The sequence below is a fragment of the Merops nubicus genome, unplaced genomic scaffold (assembly GCF_000691845.1).
Source record: "Merops nubicus isolate BGI_N331 unplaced genomic scaffold, ASM69184v1 scaffold4734, whole genome shotgun sequence".
NCBI lineage: Eukaryota > Metazoa > Chordata > Aves > Coraciiformes > Meropidae > Merops > Merops nubicus.
Genome location: NW_008603467.1, coordinates 17,665 through 31,361, shown reverse-complemented (window position 1 = coordinate 31,361; position 13,697 = coordinate 17,665). Strand labels below are relative to the sequence as shown.

At 40.1% G+C, this 13,697-nt stretch overlaps 1 protein-coding gene across 1 annotated transcript in view; it reads right to left on the bottom strand.

Moving 5' to 3' along the window:
- Positions 1–13,697, bottom strand: part of TSHR (thyroid stimulating hormone receptor) — a gene marked incomplete at its 5' end in the record, with an annotated part of 29,408 nt that overhangs the window by 829 nt on the left and 14,882 nt on the right. Inside the window, 3 exons of the mRNA XM_008938658.1 lie at positions 11–622; positions 2,190–2,378; positions 13,154–13,231. Coding sequence (XP_008936906.1) covers positions 11–622; positions 2,190–2,378; positions 13,154–13,231 — 879 coding nt within the window. The remainder of the gene's footprint in view (positions 1–10; positions 623–2,189; positions 2,379–13,153; positions 13,232–13,697) is intronic.

The following is a 13,697-nucleotide window of genomic DNA, read 5'->3' as shown; positions in this document are numbered from 1 at the left end:
GAAGAACCGGGCCGTGTGGCAGCCGGGCCCCGTCTGCCACTCGATGGCGTGGTTGTAGTACTCCGACCTGGTGTGCAGGTCGACTGAGGCGATCAGGAGGAGGTATAGCCCCATGCAGAAATCGGCGAAGGCCAGGTTGCACATCAGGAAGCGGGGCACGGTCAGCTTGTAGTGGCTGGTGAGAAGGATGAAGAGGACGAACATGTTACCTAGGATGGCCAGCAGGTTCACAAACCACACCGCAATCCTCAGAAACTGATAGCCCATTATATCCTCACAGGGATTGAACTCGTCAGGCTCCGGAGTGCATATTACATCCTCGCTGCCTCCACAGACAGGGTAGTCGTAGTGACTCTCAAAGGGCTGGACATCTTCCATTTGAGGGTTCTTGAGCTCTTGGCCAAACCCAAGATTTCCTTCTCCGTTCTCTTCAAAGAACATGTAATAATAGGAATTTTCATGAAAATTTGTGAAGCTGGTATTCTTGCCGTACACAGTGTTGGTGTGGTCTGTGTTTTCTTCTGAATATTCCTGGTAAAATGGGCCTCTGGGAGCTCTGAGTGATCTTCTCTTACGAACGCTGTGACTGCTGCTCTTGTTGCATATCAGGTACTCTAGGATGCTTAAAGAGTAGAGGGAGAAATCACCAGTGGCATTTACAGTGTGACTGGAATACAGCAACTAAACAAAAGGAACACTTGAAAAACAAATCACTGTGAATGAAAATGTAGCTGTAAAACTGTGATCGTTCTGTTAAAGCAACGTCTAATGAACAATAAGCCTGAGCATTTCTGGGCTCTTTTTAAAGCTGTATTTTTCCTTTCTTCTGTCGCTGTCTGGTATCCCCAGCAGTAATTTGGCTTGTTCAGCATCCATAATCCCTCCTCCTTCTTGGGATCTCCATTCTTAGTAGGTATCAAGAATTATATCTACTGTTTATAATTTCTTAGATAATACACACAGTATTACTTCCCATTTTGTTTTTGCTTACAAATGAATTTCTCCCAGAACTTCCATTTTAATTTTTGCTCTGTGTATTTTCTGTAGGTACCGTACAGCTAACTAGCAGTGCAGTGGTTGGGAGTCCTGTACCTTGTGGTGTCAGGCACCTGTATTTGTAGCCAAAAGTCGTTCATATTTTTTATTAGGAAAAAAACCTGCAATTTGATATAAAATTTTTTGATCACTGTCCCATAACTTTTAGTGTTTCTCATTTTCAGGTGTGTAGAATTTGAGATTACCTAGTTTGACACTGCATACAGCTTAGTCTGGTGAATTTTCTTCTCTACAATAGACATGCAAATGCTTGTTTCCTTCAGCCATTAAATTGTGCTGGGTTCTTTCTGCACATTCTTCCCGTCCAGGGTTTTGAATCCCTTCACTCCTCTGTTTTATTTCTGTCCTCACTTTCCCAGTCTGTTTTAATTGTGAATGTTACTGCTTTGTGAGTTTATTATTGAATAATTCATATACTTATCATAGCATATTTTTAATATATTATGCATTGTAACCACAAATTCTGCAATAATGAAGACTGGGGCTGTCTTCCTAAATCGGGGACTGGCCTGGATAAAAATTCTCTTAACTTCAGTAAACTCTGGAGAAATTTACAATGGATTTGTAATTCTGCAGTAAAATCCTGCTGCTAGTGACAGTAAGTCATCTGTCCTCCCTCCCTCCCTCAGCAGATGAGTCGCTGTGTTGCATGAGGACATCTATAAATGTGTTTGTTTGGGTTTTTTTCTTTCCAAAAGTTTTCTGCACCTGTTTTGATGGGGGGCTTGAAATCCTGCTTAAATGGAACTTGAAGTAATCTGTCTACAAGGCATTTATTCTGAGCTTTTCAGGTAGAAAACATAGGAGACATAAGGCTATAACCCCTGCAGACTTCTTTTTCCAGGCCTTGCTACAGCACATTCTGTGTTACAGCACATTGCCCTTTCCTTTTTTTCCCCCTTTAATTCTGGGCTCAACAAAAGGAGGAACTGTTGCAAAAGGTCCTACAAATTGTTATATCAAAAGTTCTTTCTTCTCTCAGTTTGAAATTCTAATCTCTATTTCAAAGAATGTTTTCTTTACTTAGAAAAAAAATGGTCACAAAGGCACCAGTAGATGTAATTTTGTATTAATACTAAAACATTATCTTCATATACATATTTTAAAATTGAATGTAAATCAGTGAAACTCACTCGCTGTTTTTTTTCCAGCTTTTGAAAGCACAGCAGTGACTTGGATATGACAGGTCAGCTCGCATTAGCTGAACAAATATCTTTACAGCTGGTAATTTCTTTAAAGTCCATGTATTTTTGGCCATTAGTTCTTTAAGGTTTTCCAGTCCATTGGCTGGAAGGTTAGCAACGGCTGTTCTGGAGACATCCCTAGGTAAAGGAAGAAAACAGACAAATGTCAGAATATCCAATGGCTGGATCAGAATTTTTCTTCAGATTCTCACAGTAGTTTAGGAGTTTCATAGAATTCTTCAGGAAAAAAATCAAATCCAGGTGACATGGTGATTTCATATCACTTAGGTTCTGACATCATTCACATTAAAGTAGGATATTAATTCTTCCTTTGATTTTTCTCTGTGTTTTAAAGCTCTTGTCTTTAATGTCTCATAGTGAAGGATATCAATGAGAAGTTAATAAGAAATAGCGGTACTTTAAAAACTACATCTTTAAAGCCAAACAGATACAAATGCATATGCAAAACCAAAGGTTTAAAATTTCTTTAAAGAAATCACATCATGAGCTATTTTCCTTTAGACCTCTTTAGACTCATTTTAACCTATTTGGATATTTAAATATTGCAATTATTTGAAACAATGTTCTTCATAAACTGAAATTAAAATCTTCTCACTCCATCTCCAACTCAGAATATTTAGTATTATATTTGCTGCCTTCTATTTCTCTGCTGTTGAGTCCACCTCACCAGATACTTAGCACAGTTCATGGGGGAGGTGGAGATTTCCTTTAGAACTGCCAAGTGAATGTCATCTAGTCCTCCTAGTGTTTTATACTCATTTTTTGCTTTGTCCCAAAGCCTATTCTACTGACACTTGAAGTCAAGATGTTTTCTCAGAGTTATACTCTGTAAAGAAGTAAATATGTAAAAAAGGTTCTGGTGTGGGAACATGATTTGAGCACTTTCATCGTGAACACCCTGATAATAAACAATTCAGCTTTTCCCTATGCATCCATTCCTGAGAGTGTTGTTCTTATCCCTCTACGAGTCTCACCCACTCACAGGTTTCTTAAGCCTAAAAGAAAATTATTACTAATTTTATGCTTTAAACAAATTGCTTCTACAACACTTGGGTTTGCTCTGCTTTTTTTTTTTTTTCCTTTTGATTTGCTTGTGTTTGTTTTTTAGTTAGAAATTATCTCTCCTTTCTGTAGGAGGGTCTAGGAGGGCTTTTTTTACTTCTAATAACTTCTTTGCTATCATACATACTTGAATATGTCACAACTAATTGATTTCAATCACGTAAACTTATTTTTTGTTCTTCTGGAGTCCTTTTTGATAGATAGGATATGTTTCTACCAAGCCCCTGAATTAGAAGAGTCTGAATGCTGCCTGCTATCTTTTTTGTCTTTTAAAGAATCAGAATAATTGAGCTTCCAGATCGATCCTGCTCAAAGCAGGGTAACCTGGAGCAGGTTCCTCAGAGCTGTGTCCTGTTGACTGGCCAGTATCTCCAGGACTGGGGAGTCTACAACCTCTTTAGGCAACAAGTTCCAGCATTTGACCGTCCTCACAGTAAAGAAGTTTTTTATGTTGAAATGGATTTTCCTGTATTTCAGTTTGTGCCTGTTACCTCTTGTCCTGTCACTGGACACCACTGAGGAGACCATGGCTTCCTCTTTCTAGTTCCTGCACCCCGCCTCTTTCAAGTATTTATGCCTATTGATAAGATTTCCTTAACTCTTGTACAGACTGAACGTTTCCAACTTTCTCAGCCTATCATGCTATGACAGATGCTCCAGTCTCTCAGTCAATTTAGGGCCTTGCTCTTTTTTTGTTTTCCACTAATTTCCTCATTTTATAGAGTGCTCCCTCTGAGGCAAAACATCTTGGTAAACTAGGTCTTGGACTAGATCTTACCAAGACCAGGCTGGCCCTTCAGCAACCCCCATGGGTCTCCATCAAGTCCTCATGGAGGTGGCAGCTACCTGCAGGAAGGGAACATGGTTAAATGCTGTGTAGGGAGAGCTGCTAAGACTTTTTGGGAAGCGAAATGACACCTCACAAACTCTTGGGAGTTCTTTGAAGATGTTCTAGCACAAACATAGGGAGAAAGATGATCCTGTTTGTACCATGAGTTGGTATTTCTGAAAAGCCCTTATAAAATTTGATATCAAGAGCTGTTGAGGTAACTGTGACAAGGGGAATGGCTCTTCTGGATTAATTAAAATAATGAAAGAGTAGAGGGAAGGCCTGGGAAAAATGATAAGTTTTTATGCTGGAGGAAGAATGGAAAATGAACTGGTGAATATACATCACATCATTGCAGCAGAGGCCCACAGAGGCTAGGCTAGTGCTGGTGGTACTGAAATAGCCATAAACACTCTGGAAAGAAAATGAGAGTAGCTGCAGCAGAGCTTGTTTCTGGCACAAAGTAATACCAGGTACTGAAAGCTAAAGCTAATTGTCTAAAGATGCAGCAGGATCCTGCAATACTAAGTGGCTGAGCAGTGAAATAACTGACATGATTCAATATTGATGAATGTAAAGTGCGTTTAGGAAAAAGCAATCTGAACTGTACATGAATGACAATGGGGTTTGATTTGCCTAGCACTCTGGAAAGACCTTGTAGCCCATTCTGCAAAAGTCAAGTCAGTGCTATTTAGTAATGTTGAAGGGAAATAGAATACTAAGAATTTTTAGGAAAGAAATAGAAAATAGAACAGAAAAACTTCGCTTTGTAAATCGAACAAGACTGCATCTTAAATATGCAGTTCTAGAAGTATATGTAATACATGTAAAGGTATATGTAGTTTAAATAAGTTTAAAATAAGAGCAGAGGAAGCTACAGCAAGGATGGTTAAAAGTATCAGATTGTTTATAAATTAAGTAATAAGGAGTAGATAAGGACTTCTCTTGGGAAAAGCTAGGACTGGAAGCAGTAGGAGACTACAGGTGCCATGCATATTATAAAGAAGGTGATTAGGAATGGTTGTTCAGTCTTGTGAGATGAGTTTTGAGGCACCTGAGAATGTGAGGCAGGAGACTTAAAAATGTCAAAAGGTATGATCTTGTCACAAAATTGCATCATTAAATGGTGAAAATCAGTGCCATGGTTCATTGTGCAGACCAAATAACAAGGTAACAAGAATGACAACATCCCTTGTGGTTTGGTTTTATTCACAGTTGTGTCATGTTCCCATCAGAAATTACTGGGTCAGGAGGAGCATTTTTGAGAACAAAGGCTCGTGCCTTGGAAAGAGCTACAGAGAGCCTCGCTGGGGCCCTGTGGAGGCAGCTGCAGCTCCCGGAGAGCTGCGAGCAGAAGGGAGCAGCCAACCCTGGGCTCCAGCGGTGGAAACAGTTTCCCAGGGAGCAGAGGGGAAACGTGCAAAGTCTGTGTCACTCAAAGAATGTTATCAAGTGATATTGAAAAGTCTGAAAGAAAGATCAGTGAGAAGAAAGGGCTTGGAAGAATTAGTTATAAGACAATGTAATTTCTGTCCTGTCTTACAGAATACTTTGAAGTGTCAGAATTTACAGAATCCTTATGTGTGTAGAAGGGTATTGCAGATATTGCAGGTTTTATTTTCAAAGACTCTGCTTGTTCTAAACTGTTGGGCTTGGGGAGAAGATACAGGCAGAGCTGCCTTGAAGTTCTAGTTGATTTAGGATTAATCCTGTTGCAGGGCTAACATTGGTTATATCCAGGGGCCATTTTAAGCACAATGGCTCAGAAGTTGGAAGCTTCCAAAATCACCAGTTTGGGAAGTTCTTAAACTGCTGGTATGGTACCTGTCACTAAGAGGTCTTGTGACTTCTCTGTACACCTGATATTGCAGGTGGAAAAGCCTTCTGAGAGTATGGTGATAATTGGTCTCCCAGCAGAATGTACCTTCTTTGTTGCCCTACCTAGGCTCACACTTTGTTAGCAACAAAGTGTGCATCAGCTGGCCAGAGGAACATGTGGGATTGACCAGGATTTCTTTTACCTTACAGGTCCAGTCTTGACAGTTATCTATTCAGATTCACAATCTGCTTCAAGCATCATAGTAGTTTTCTTCAAATGAACAAGCATAGGATTAAAAAGGTTTTAAATACTAATTACTAATCTTCAGAGCAATGTGCATCCAAGTAGCTGGAGTTTGCCAGACTGTAGTACTTGTGTCTTCATTCATACAGAAGATACTTTTTCCTAGTATCTTTATTCTGTGTCACTGTACCATCAGTCTTGATTTTGAGCTGCTCAGAAAAATGGTAAACGACTGCAGTTATGCCAGCCTCATTAATATTAATAATACTGATAACTAAGAGGTTGTTTAAACACAGCAATGTTTGCATTGCACAGATGTGTCTTGCTACTACTGCTACTGAGTTATAGCTGGTGCACTTAAACACGAGAGAATGGGCAAGAGGTCTGATAGACCTGTCAAGAGGATTTGTCTCAAATTGAAGTAAATATAAAAGAGGTGAGGCAGGAAACTGATAAAGTGAATGGTAATGAGCCACAAGGACTGGATGGTTTTCACCAAAAAAGTTCTGAAGCAGCTCAAGGAGGAAGTAGTTGAACTGGTAAAGGAGTTGTGTAACCTCTAATTTAGCTCCCACAGGAGGGCAGCAGATGAGCCACTCATGAGTGTGATACACCTGGGGGAAGTCAGCATGTGAAGGGCTTTTGTAAAAACAAATTCTGCTTTACAGACCTGTCTGAGTGTTATGATTAAGATCTGCACAAGAGTCTCCTTGGACTTTCACAAGGCCTTTGACAAACACTCACAAAGGCTGATACAGAAACCAGGTAGCCACTCTCCTTGTGGGAAATATCAAATGTTTGGGATTACGGTCAAGTGCTAGCAAAATTGACTTCTAGCCTGGATCCAGACCAGACTTCAGCATTTAGGTAGCTGTGGTCTAGGGCTCCCTCAAGCACTGGAAGCGCTCCGTCCACAGCAGCGGGGAGCTCTGCGCTGTGGAGTGTAACAGTGACCAAAGGGCACTCAGCTGCTCTTAACACTGTGCCTTGTTAGCTCTTCTGGTGTTTCCTCACATGCTCTCTTACAAATCTCACGTCATGTTTCTAGGCTGTTGCCTACTTTACATCAAATGTACACGTTAGACTGAATGTTTCAGAGACATCAGAGAGCTCCAGACGAGTGTGGCAATAAAGCACAGCTTATAATTTAAGAGACGTTGTTTTCTGAACCAACTGTATATATGATAGAAGTGTTAAGCAGATATTTAGTTGCTCAAATTAGATTTTTTTTCCCCCCAGGTTATTATATTTTGGTCTAATTTTTGATTGTTTTTATGAAGTCCGAAGTTCAGAACTAGATATAAGGGATAGTAGCTTTTGTCAATAATCTTTTCAACAGCTGGAAACATGCAATAGTAATATGAAATTAAGTAATAATGAGAATTTAAAAGATGGATAATTGAGAAAATAAAACCGAATCCATCATAGTACCTTGGGGAATTCTTACCTAATCATGCATAGTACTATTTCTGAGTACTATAATACTACAATAGTTAAAAAAGCGTAAAATATATAACTGATGGGTTTAGAGTACAGATGTTATTTTTATCTATTGAAAGATTCTTAAAATTTACAAATTTGCATGTTTTGATTAGCAGAATGTAGAGTGCTTCTGTTGCTTGAAGACTTGGTTGTGCCCAGTGGCAGGAACAGAACAGAACCTCCTAAGGTAGGACCCATTCCTAGACTGGGAAATGATGCTTTGAAGAGCACTTGTTCTTTCTAAAGATAATTACTCACATGTATTTTGTACCACAGTTAGTAATGTTTTGAATTTGGACTGTATGTTCTGCAAAAGCTAATTGAATAATGAGCTCGATTGTATTTTTGTTGTACTCAGTTGAACTTGTGCTCTAGTCAGGAGCTCTTCTTGGTGCATTTACTAAATCAGGTCCATTGAGTTGCTGAATCCTAGCCAAGATTTCATTTTCAGGTGAAGAGCAATGTACTGTCATTATACTGTTAAAATAGTTTTCTAAAGGGAGCAATCTATGTATACATCCACATACATTTGAATATACAGCAGGGACAAAGGAACGAGAATTATTTGCATCTGTTCTCCTCTATTCAGTGACTGTGCTCTCTGCTTCCTCTGCTATTGTAAACTGCAAATTTAAAAAACACATTACCTGACTTGTAATACCTACTTAAATACACTGTCTAAGTAGGTGTTCTGAGAGCATGGCCAAACTGACACAACATACATATAACCAGGCACAATTCTTTGTAGTAAAATCTTTCTCAATTTTTTTTTCTTCAAAGCCAAAATGGAATAAAATTACCCCATTAGGGTGGATCCAAGGTCAGTATTTCAGCCTTTAAGTTGTTGTTGCTGCTGAAATCCTGGTCAGAAAAAAAAACCTAGTAAATGACAGATCTGTGGGACAGACATTCTATCAACTGTAAATTCTTATCTCACTTCAAGAGTACATAAAGGGAATTCCAGAGATGATGAGTTCTGTCAGGTTGGTAGGGTGGCAAGATGCGAGTCTCTTTATTGAGATCCAAAAATGTTCCTTTTTAAATGTTTGTTTTGTTTTTTTTTTTTCTTTTTTTTTTTTTCTTTTCCCCATGCTGCTGTTACTGTAAGCAATGCCATTCATTGCCCCATAAAAAGGGGTACTTATCTTCTGGCAATCGTTTTCCATAGACTTAATTTTCAAGAGGAAATTCTAAGTAGAACTTTCATTTTGAGGAAGGTCCAATGTCTGCAAATTGCCACGTCAGCTAACAACAGCTAGATGGCAGAACTGAAAATGACTTAACAAATTATTTATTAAAATAAGCCAAGTTCTTTACCCAAGGAGGATATGAAAGGGATGTACTGATCAGAATGCTCAGGCTATTATGCAAGTTAACACATCTCTGGTCTCTCTGTAATTAACTCATTAATATTAGTCTTGATGGTATGGTGGGGGCTGTCTAATGAAGCACTCATTGCAAGCACATTTCTGTCTCCTGTGGGAGATGTTAATTGCCACTGACATGACACAACAATAAACAGTAGGGGTCCACTCAATTTTCGTTCATTTTGACTTCAGCCTTCTTAAGGCAGTGCTTATATGGGAGTTTCAGAAATTATTTTGTTCATGTTGGAATAGTTCTAGTTTGTGGAGGTCAACTAAGAGATATGTTCAGGTGGAAGGATTCTGTTTTAAATTCTTGTTGGGAAATACCTTGCTTTAGAACAAACCTTTCCTGCATCACTCATGCAGGGTAATTTACAGGTAACAGAAGTCCCTAACGCTGCTCTAAAAATTGCATTAAAATTAAATTAAAAACGAATAGTATGTTGCACCTGTCTGTGCTGGTTTTGACTGGCATAGAGCTAAATTTCTTCACGGTAGCTGGTATGGGGCTATGTTTTGGATTTGTGCTGAGAACAATGTTCTTAACTCAGGGACATTTTCATTATTGCTGAGCAGAGCCTATGCAGCACCAAGGCCTCATCTGCTCCTTACACCACCCCACCAGCAAGCAGCTGACCCCAACTGGCCAAAGGGGTATTTCAGACCATATCACATCAAGGTCAGCAATAAAAGCTGGGTGGACGTTTGCTGGGGCTGCCTCTGCTTGGGGACTGGCTTGGCATCAGTTGGCTGGCAATGAGCAATTGTTTTTGTTGCATCACTTGTTTTTCTTGTATTTCGTTTTCTTTTTTCCCCCTCTTTGTTGTTTTATCTCCATCCTTTTCTTAATTATTAAACTCTATCTCGGCTCCTGAGTTTTCTCTCTTTTACCCTTCCAGTTCACTCTCCCATCATGCTGAGCAGGTGTGAGCAGGTGGCTGTGTGGAGCTCAACTGCATGCCAGGTTTAAACCATGACACCTTCCTAACATCTTTAGCTTAGGACTAGCAAATCAAAGGACCATAATGTGAAATACTCCAACTTTTTAAATCACTGTCGATTTACTGTTTCTCACATGCCATTTTATATGTTCTGTCTTTGAGAAGCAATACTTCTCTCTGTAATGTCACTATAGCACCACATCTCTCTCATAAATCCTGCTACCACCGTTATTAGCCATAGAGGTATAGCATTCTAATGGGAGATGGACAACTGGATGTTTAGGCTGCAAATGTGAAAGACATCCTGAGACTAAGGATCAATAACAGCTGAGCTAGCACAAAAATTAGGAAAGATTAGAAAAATTTCAAGTCATTTGAGAGAGCTAACTTGAAAACACAAAGTGAGAAGGAAGTTCTTTGCAGTTACATATGCATATCTTAGGAAGTCATCTGTAGCCCCTAAACCAAGAGGTTTCATGTAGCTGAAACACTTTGAAGCCAGCCTTTGCAGAGTGAGCTTACCTGGAAACACTGCTATAATGTATGATCCCCTCACAGCCCTTTGCAGCATGTCATTGCTTGTTCACCTGCCTAGCACAACAAAAACTCCGGTGCTTGAAACACCTACAATAACTCCCAAGTCAAAATCTGTGCTGCTGCAAGCTCTTGCCTCTCTTGGATTTCAGGTCCTGAGTGTTTTGTCTTCTGCCATCCCTACAAAGGAGCTTGTCAACCCATCATGCCAGCTGTAGTCTCAGAGGGAAGATGTGTAGTGACCCCAAACGTAACAGCAGAGTGCACCTTGCTTTGAGACGGTATTTATTGTGACTAAGTAGTATCATAATAGAAATACAGTGTCCAGGTAAAGTTATGTCAACTGAAAAATGTCTTTCTGGACAGAAACAAAATGAGGAAGGGCTTCTCTGGTGCCGGGTGCAGCACTAAAAGAAAGGTCTTATTAGCCAAATACTAATAAAAAAGGCTTACTTAGCACCAACACAACCTCTGTTACAGTTCTCCAGCAATGACCATCTTAGCTCAGGGATGAGTGGCCTGAGACCTCCTGAAAGCAGAAACTGTGGAAATAAAGGTAATCCAACTCTAAGGGAGGAAGAGGAGCAACAGCCACCACAGAGTTCACTGAGCAGGAGGTTTAGCAGCCCTTTTGTGAGCTTTTTCAGGCTTCCCTCCTGATCTGTTGCCTTTTGCTTCCAGAACATCCTCTTTTGCTCTGCCCAAGGTGGCCAGTTCTCCTCCTGGTAGTGGCCAGGGCCTTGGTACTCTTCTTGCCCAGAATGTATAACTTAAGACATGGTGAGAAAACACTACCTTCTGACTGCTGTCTCTGGATCTGGCACAACTGAGTTATCCCTCAGGTGATTCAGTAAGAAGGAGGATAAAATTAGACAAGTTAGTCCTTGACAGTATCTTGAAGGACACAGTGCAGTGTGTTACTGCCTTTCCTTATCCTTCTCATACACACCTGCGTCCCAAGGACTTTTCAACTTCAAATTAAGAGGTCTGGACTAGTTTCCTCCCTTTGCAGACCCTCTGGAGAGAAGCACTGGGTGGAATGGCCTACCAGCTGGCAGCCAGAGCTGCCAGACTGGAGATGAGAAGGTAGTGGCATAATGTTATCCCTGCTGAGCTCTGTAGTCCTGCAGCAGCTTTTTGCAGAGGGAAGGAGAATGAAAGCAGTGAGTGAACGGGAGAACGAGCTGGTCCGAATGGCCTTGTCAGGGTGCCTGCATTGGTACTTCCCAACTCCAGCTTTCCAAGCTGTTCCAAAACGGAGAAGCTGGTGATCCATCAGGTGTCACTGGCAAAGTGAGGATGACTTTAGGAAATAGATACCACCACAGTGTGACCAGAATGGTTTGGCATGATTTGCTGTTGGAATGATTGATTATTATGGACTGCCCCTCCAATATCCAATTAAGGTATCTGCATCAGAAGTGTGACTCTATGAATGGTCTGTGCTACTCTCTCTCCTCAAGCCAGTGCAACGAAAACTTGATACTGCTTAGAGTTGGTCTCAGACCCTGTTCCCAAGGATTCTGCTAATGACTCCACTGGACCTTGTGGTAGTGATGTAGAGGAATGACGTGGCCCTGAAAGGTGGGACGTCCTCAGCCAGATCATTTCACTGCACCTCACAAGACAAAGCATTTTAGATGACTGAAGCAGAGGACAGGCTCCCATCCGCACTCATGCATCTGACTCCAGATACAGGGGACAGTGAGAACCAGAGATTCGATGACCTTGCCATTAAAGGTCTGTTGCAGCTTTGCACAGCAGGGACACAACTTTTCTTAGCGTAAAGTGGTTATGACCAATGCAACTTCTACTACAGAGTGCTATATTGCTGGTAGCCAGCCTGGTTTTCTGGAGCTGGAAGGATTCTGGGAGAAAAATAATGTCTTCTGCACCTTTTCATTGTTATAGCTAGCTACTAGGATTCCTTCTTTGAACAATATGCTGTTATTCTGATATAAATATGCTGTTTTCCTGAAGAGCAGCAAGTAAAACTGATTCTTACATGGAGCGAGCACTGCCAGCACCATCTGGTTTTGTAGTGGAGGAAGAAATTCTACTTTCAGCATTTCAGTTCTCCCCATGATCAGTCTATGAGCTATGCTACATGCTAGATTATTTAAATCAGGTAATATGGTTCTTCTTAAGGTTCTTAAACTCCTTAAGGGTTTTTGTTTCATTCTGTATTACAGTTCCTAATTTAAGTGAAGCATTCTTTGGAAGACTATAAAATCAGACTGGAAGCTAAATTACATGAGAAAGAAGACACCACCAGTAGTAATTTTATTCTGTCTAAAATGATTTTTTAATCTCTGTTTCAGTTTCCTTTATATATGTGCCACTAGAGTCCTTACTTTGTATGACAGTTGTACAGTCCTAAACCAGATTGTAGTACAGCATCTTTCAGACGAATTGGTAGGAACAGTATTTCTATTGTAAGAGGCAAGCATTTCTCAAATCAGTTCCCTAAAGCACAGCTTTTGTTGCTGATATTCTTGTTGTAAACATGCCATTCCCATCCCTGCTGCTCTGCTGCTAATAATGACTGGAAAGAAAGTGCAACCTAACACAGTATTATTTTTAAAACTTTCTCTACTTCATTTTCTCCTACTCACAATAGAGTTGGTCCACTGTGCACTCCCAGAAATGCATCATCATTGATAACTTCCAGGTATTTGTTCTTGTGCAGATAGCTGCAGAAACAAACAAAACGGAGTGATTTGGAAATACTTATCCGTAGGTTAATGAAGTTCTTCAGTTTTGCCTAGAGAGATTTACAAAAGTAGTATGTATAAGGGCCATGCTTTCCCAACAACGTACTGAAGCGTAATAAGTTACTTCATTTTCTGTGTGCCCAAGGAGCAAAATACAGGTTTGCCACTTTGAAAGTAAATTCCTCAACAAGTAATAAATAAGCAAAATAAATTTTCTTTCTTCAAATTCTTTTCCTCTCTCTGCCATACACATGAAGACGCATGTATACACACTGCATCTTCAAGTCCATGTGTGAGGATGAGGTGAAATAATCTTGGTCGACTTTCATCAGAGTGAGGTGGAATGACATGATACTTAAAGGAACACATAATAAACAAACATGAAAGTAATTCCCTCCTTGTTTTAAGTTTGATAACAAAAATTTTAAAAGGTTTAAAACCTCCA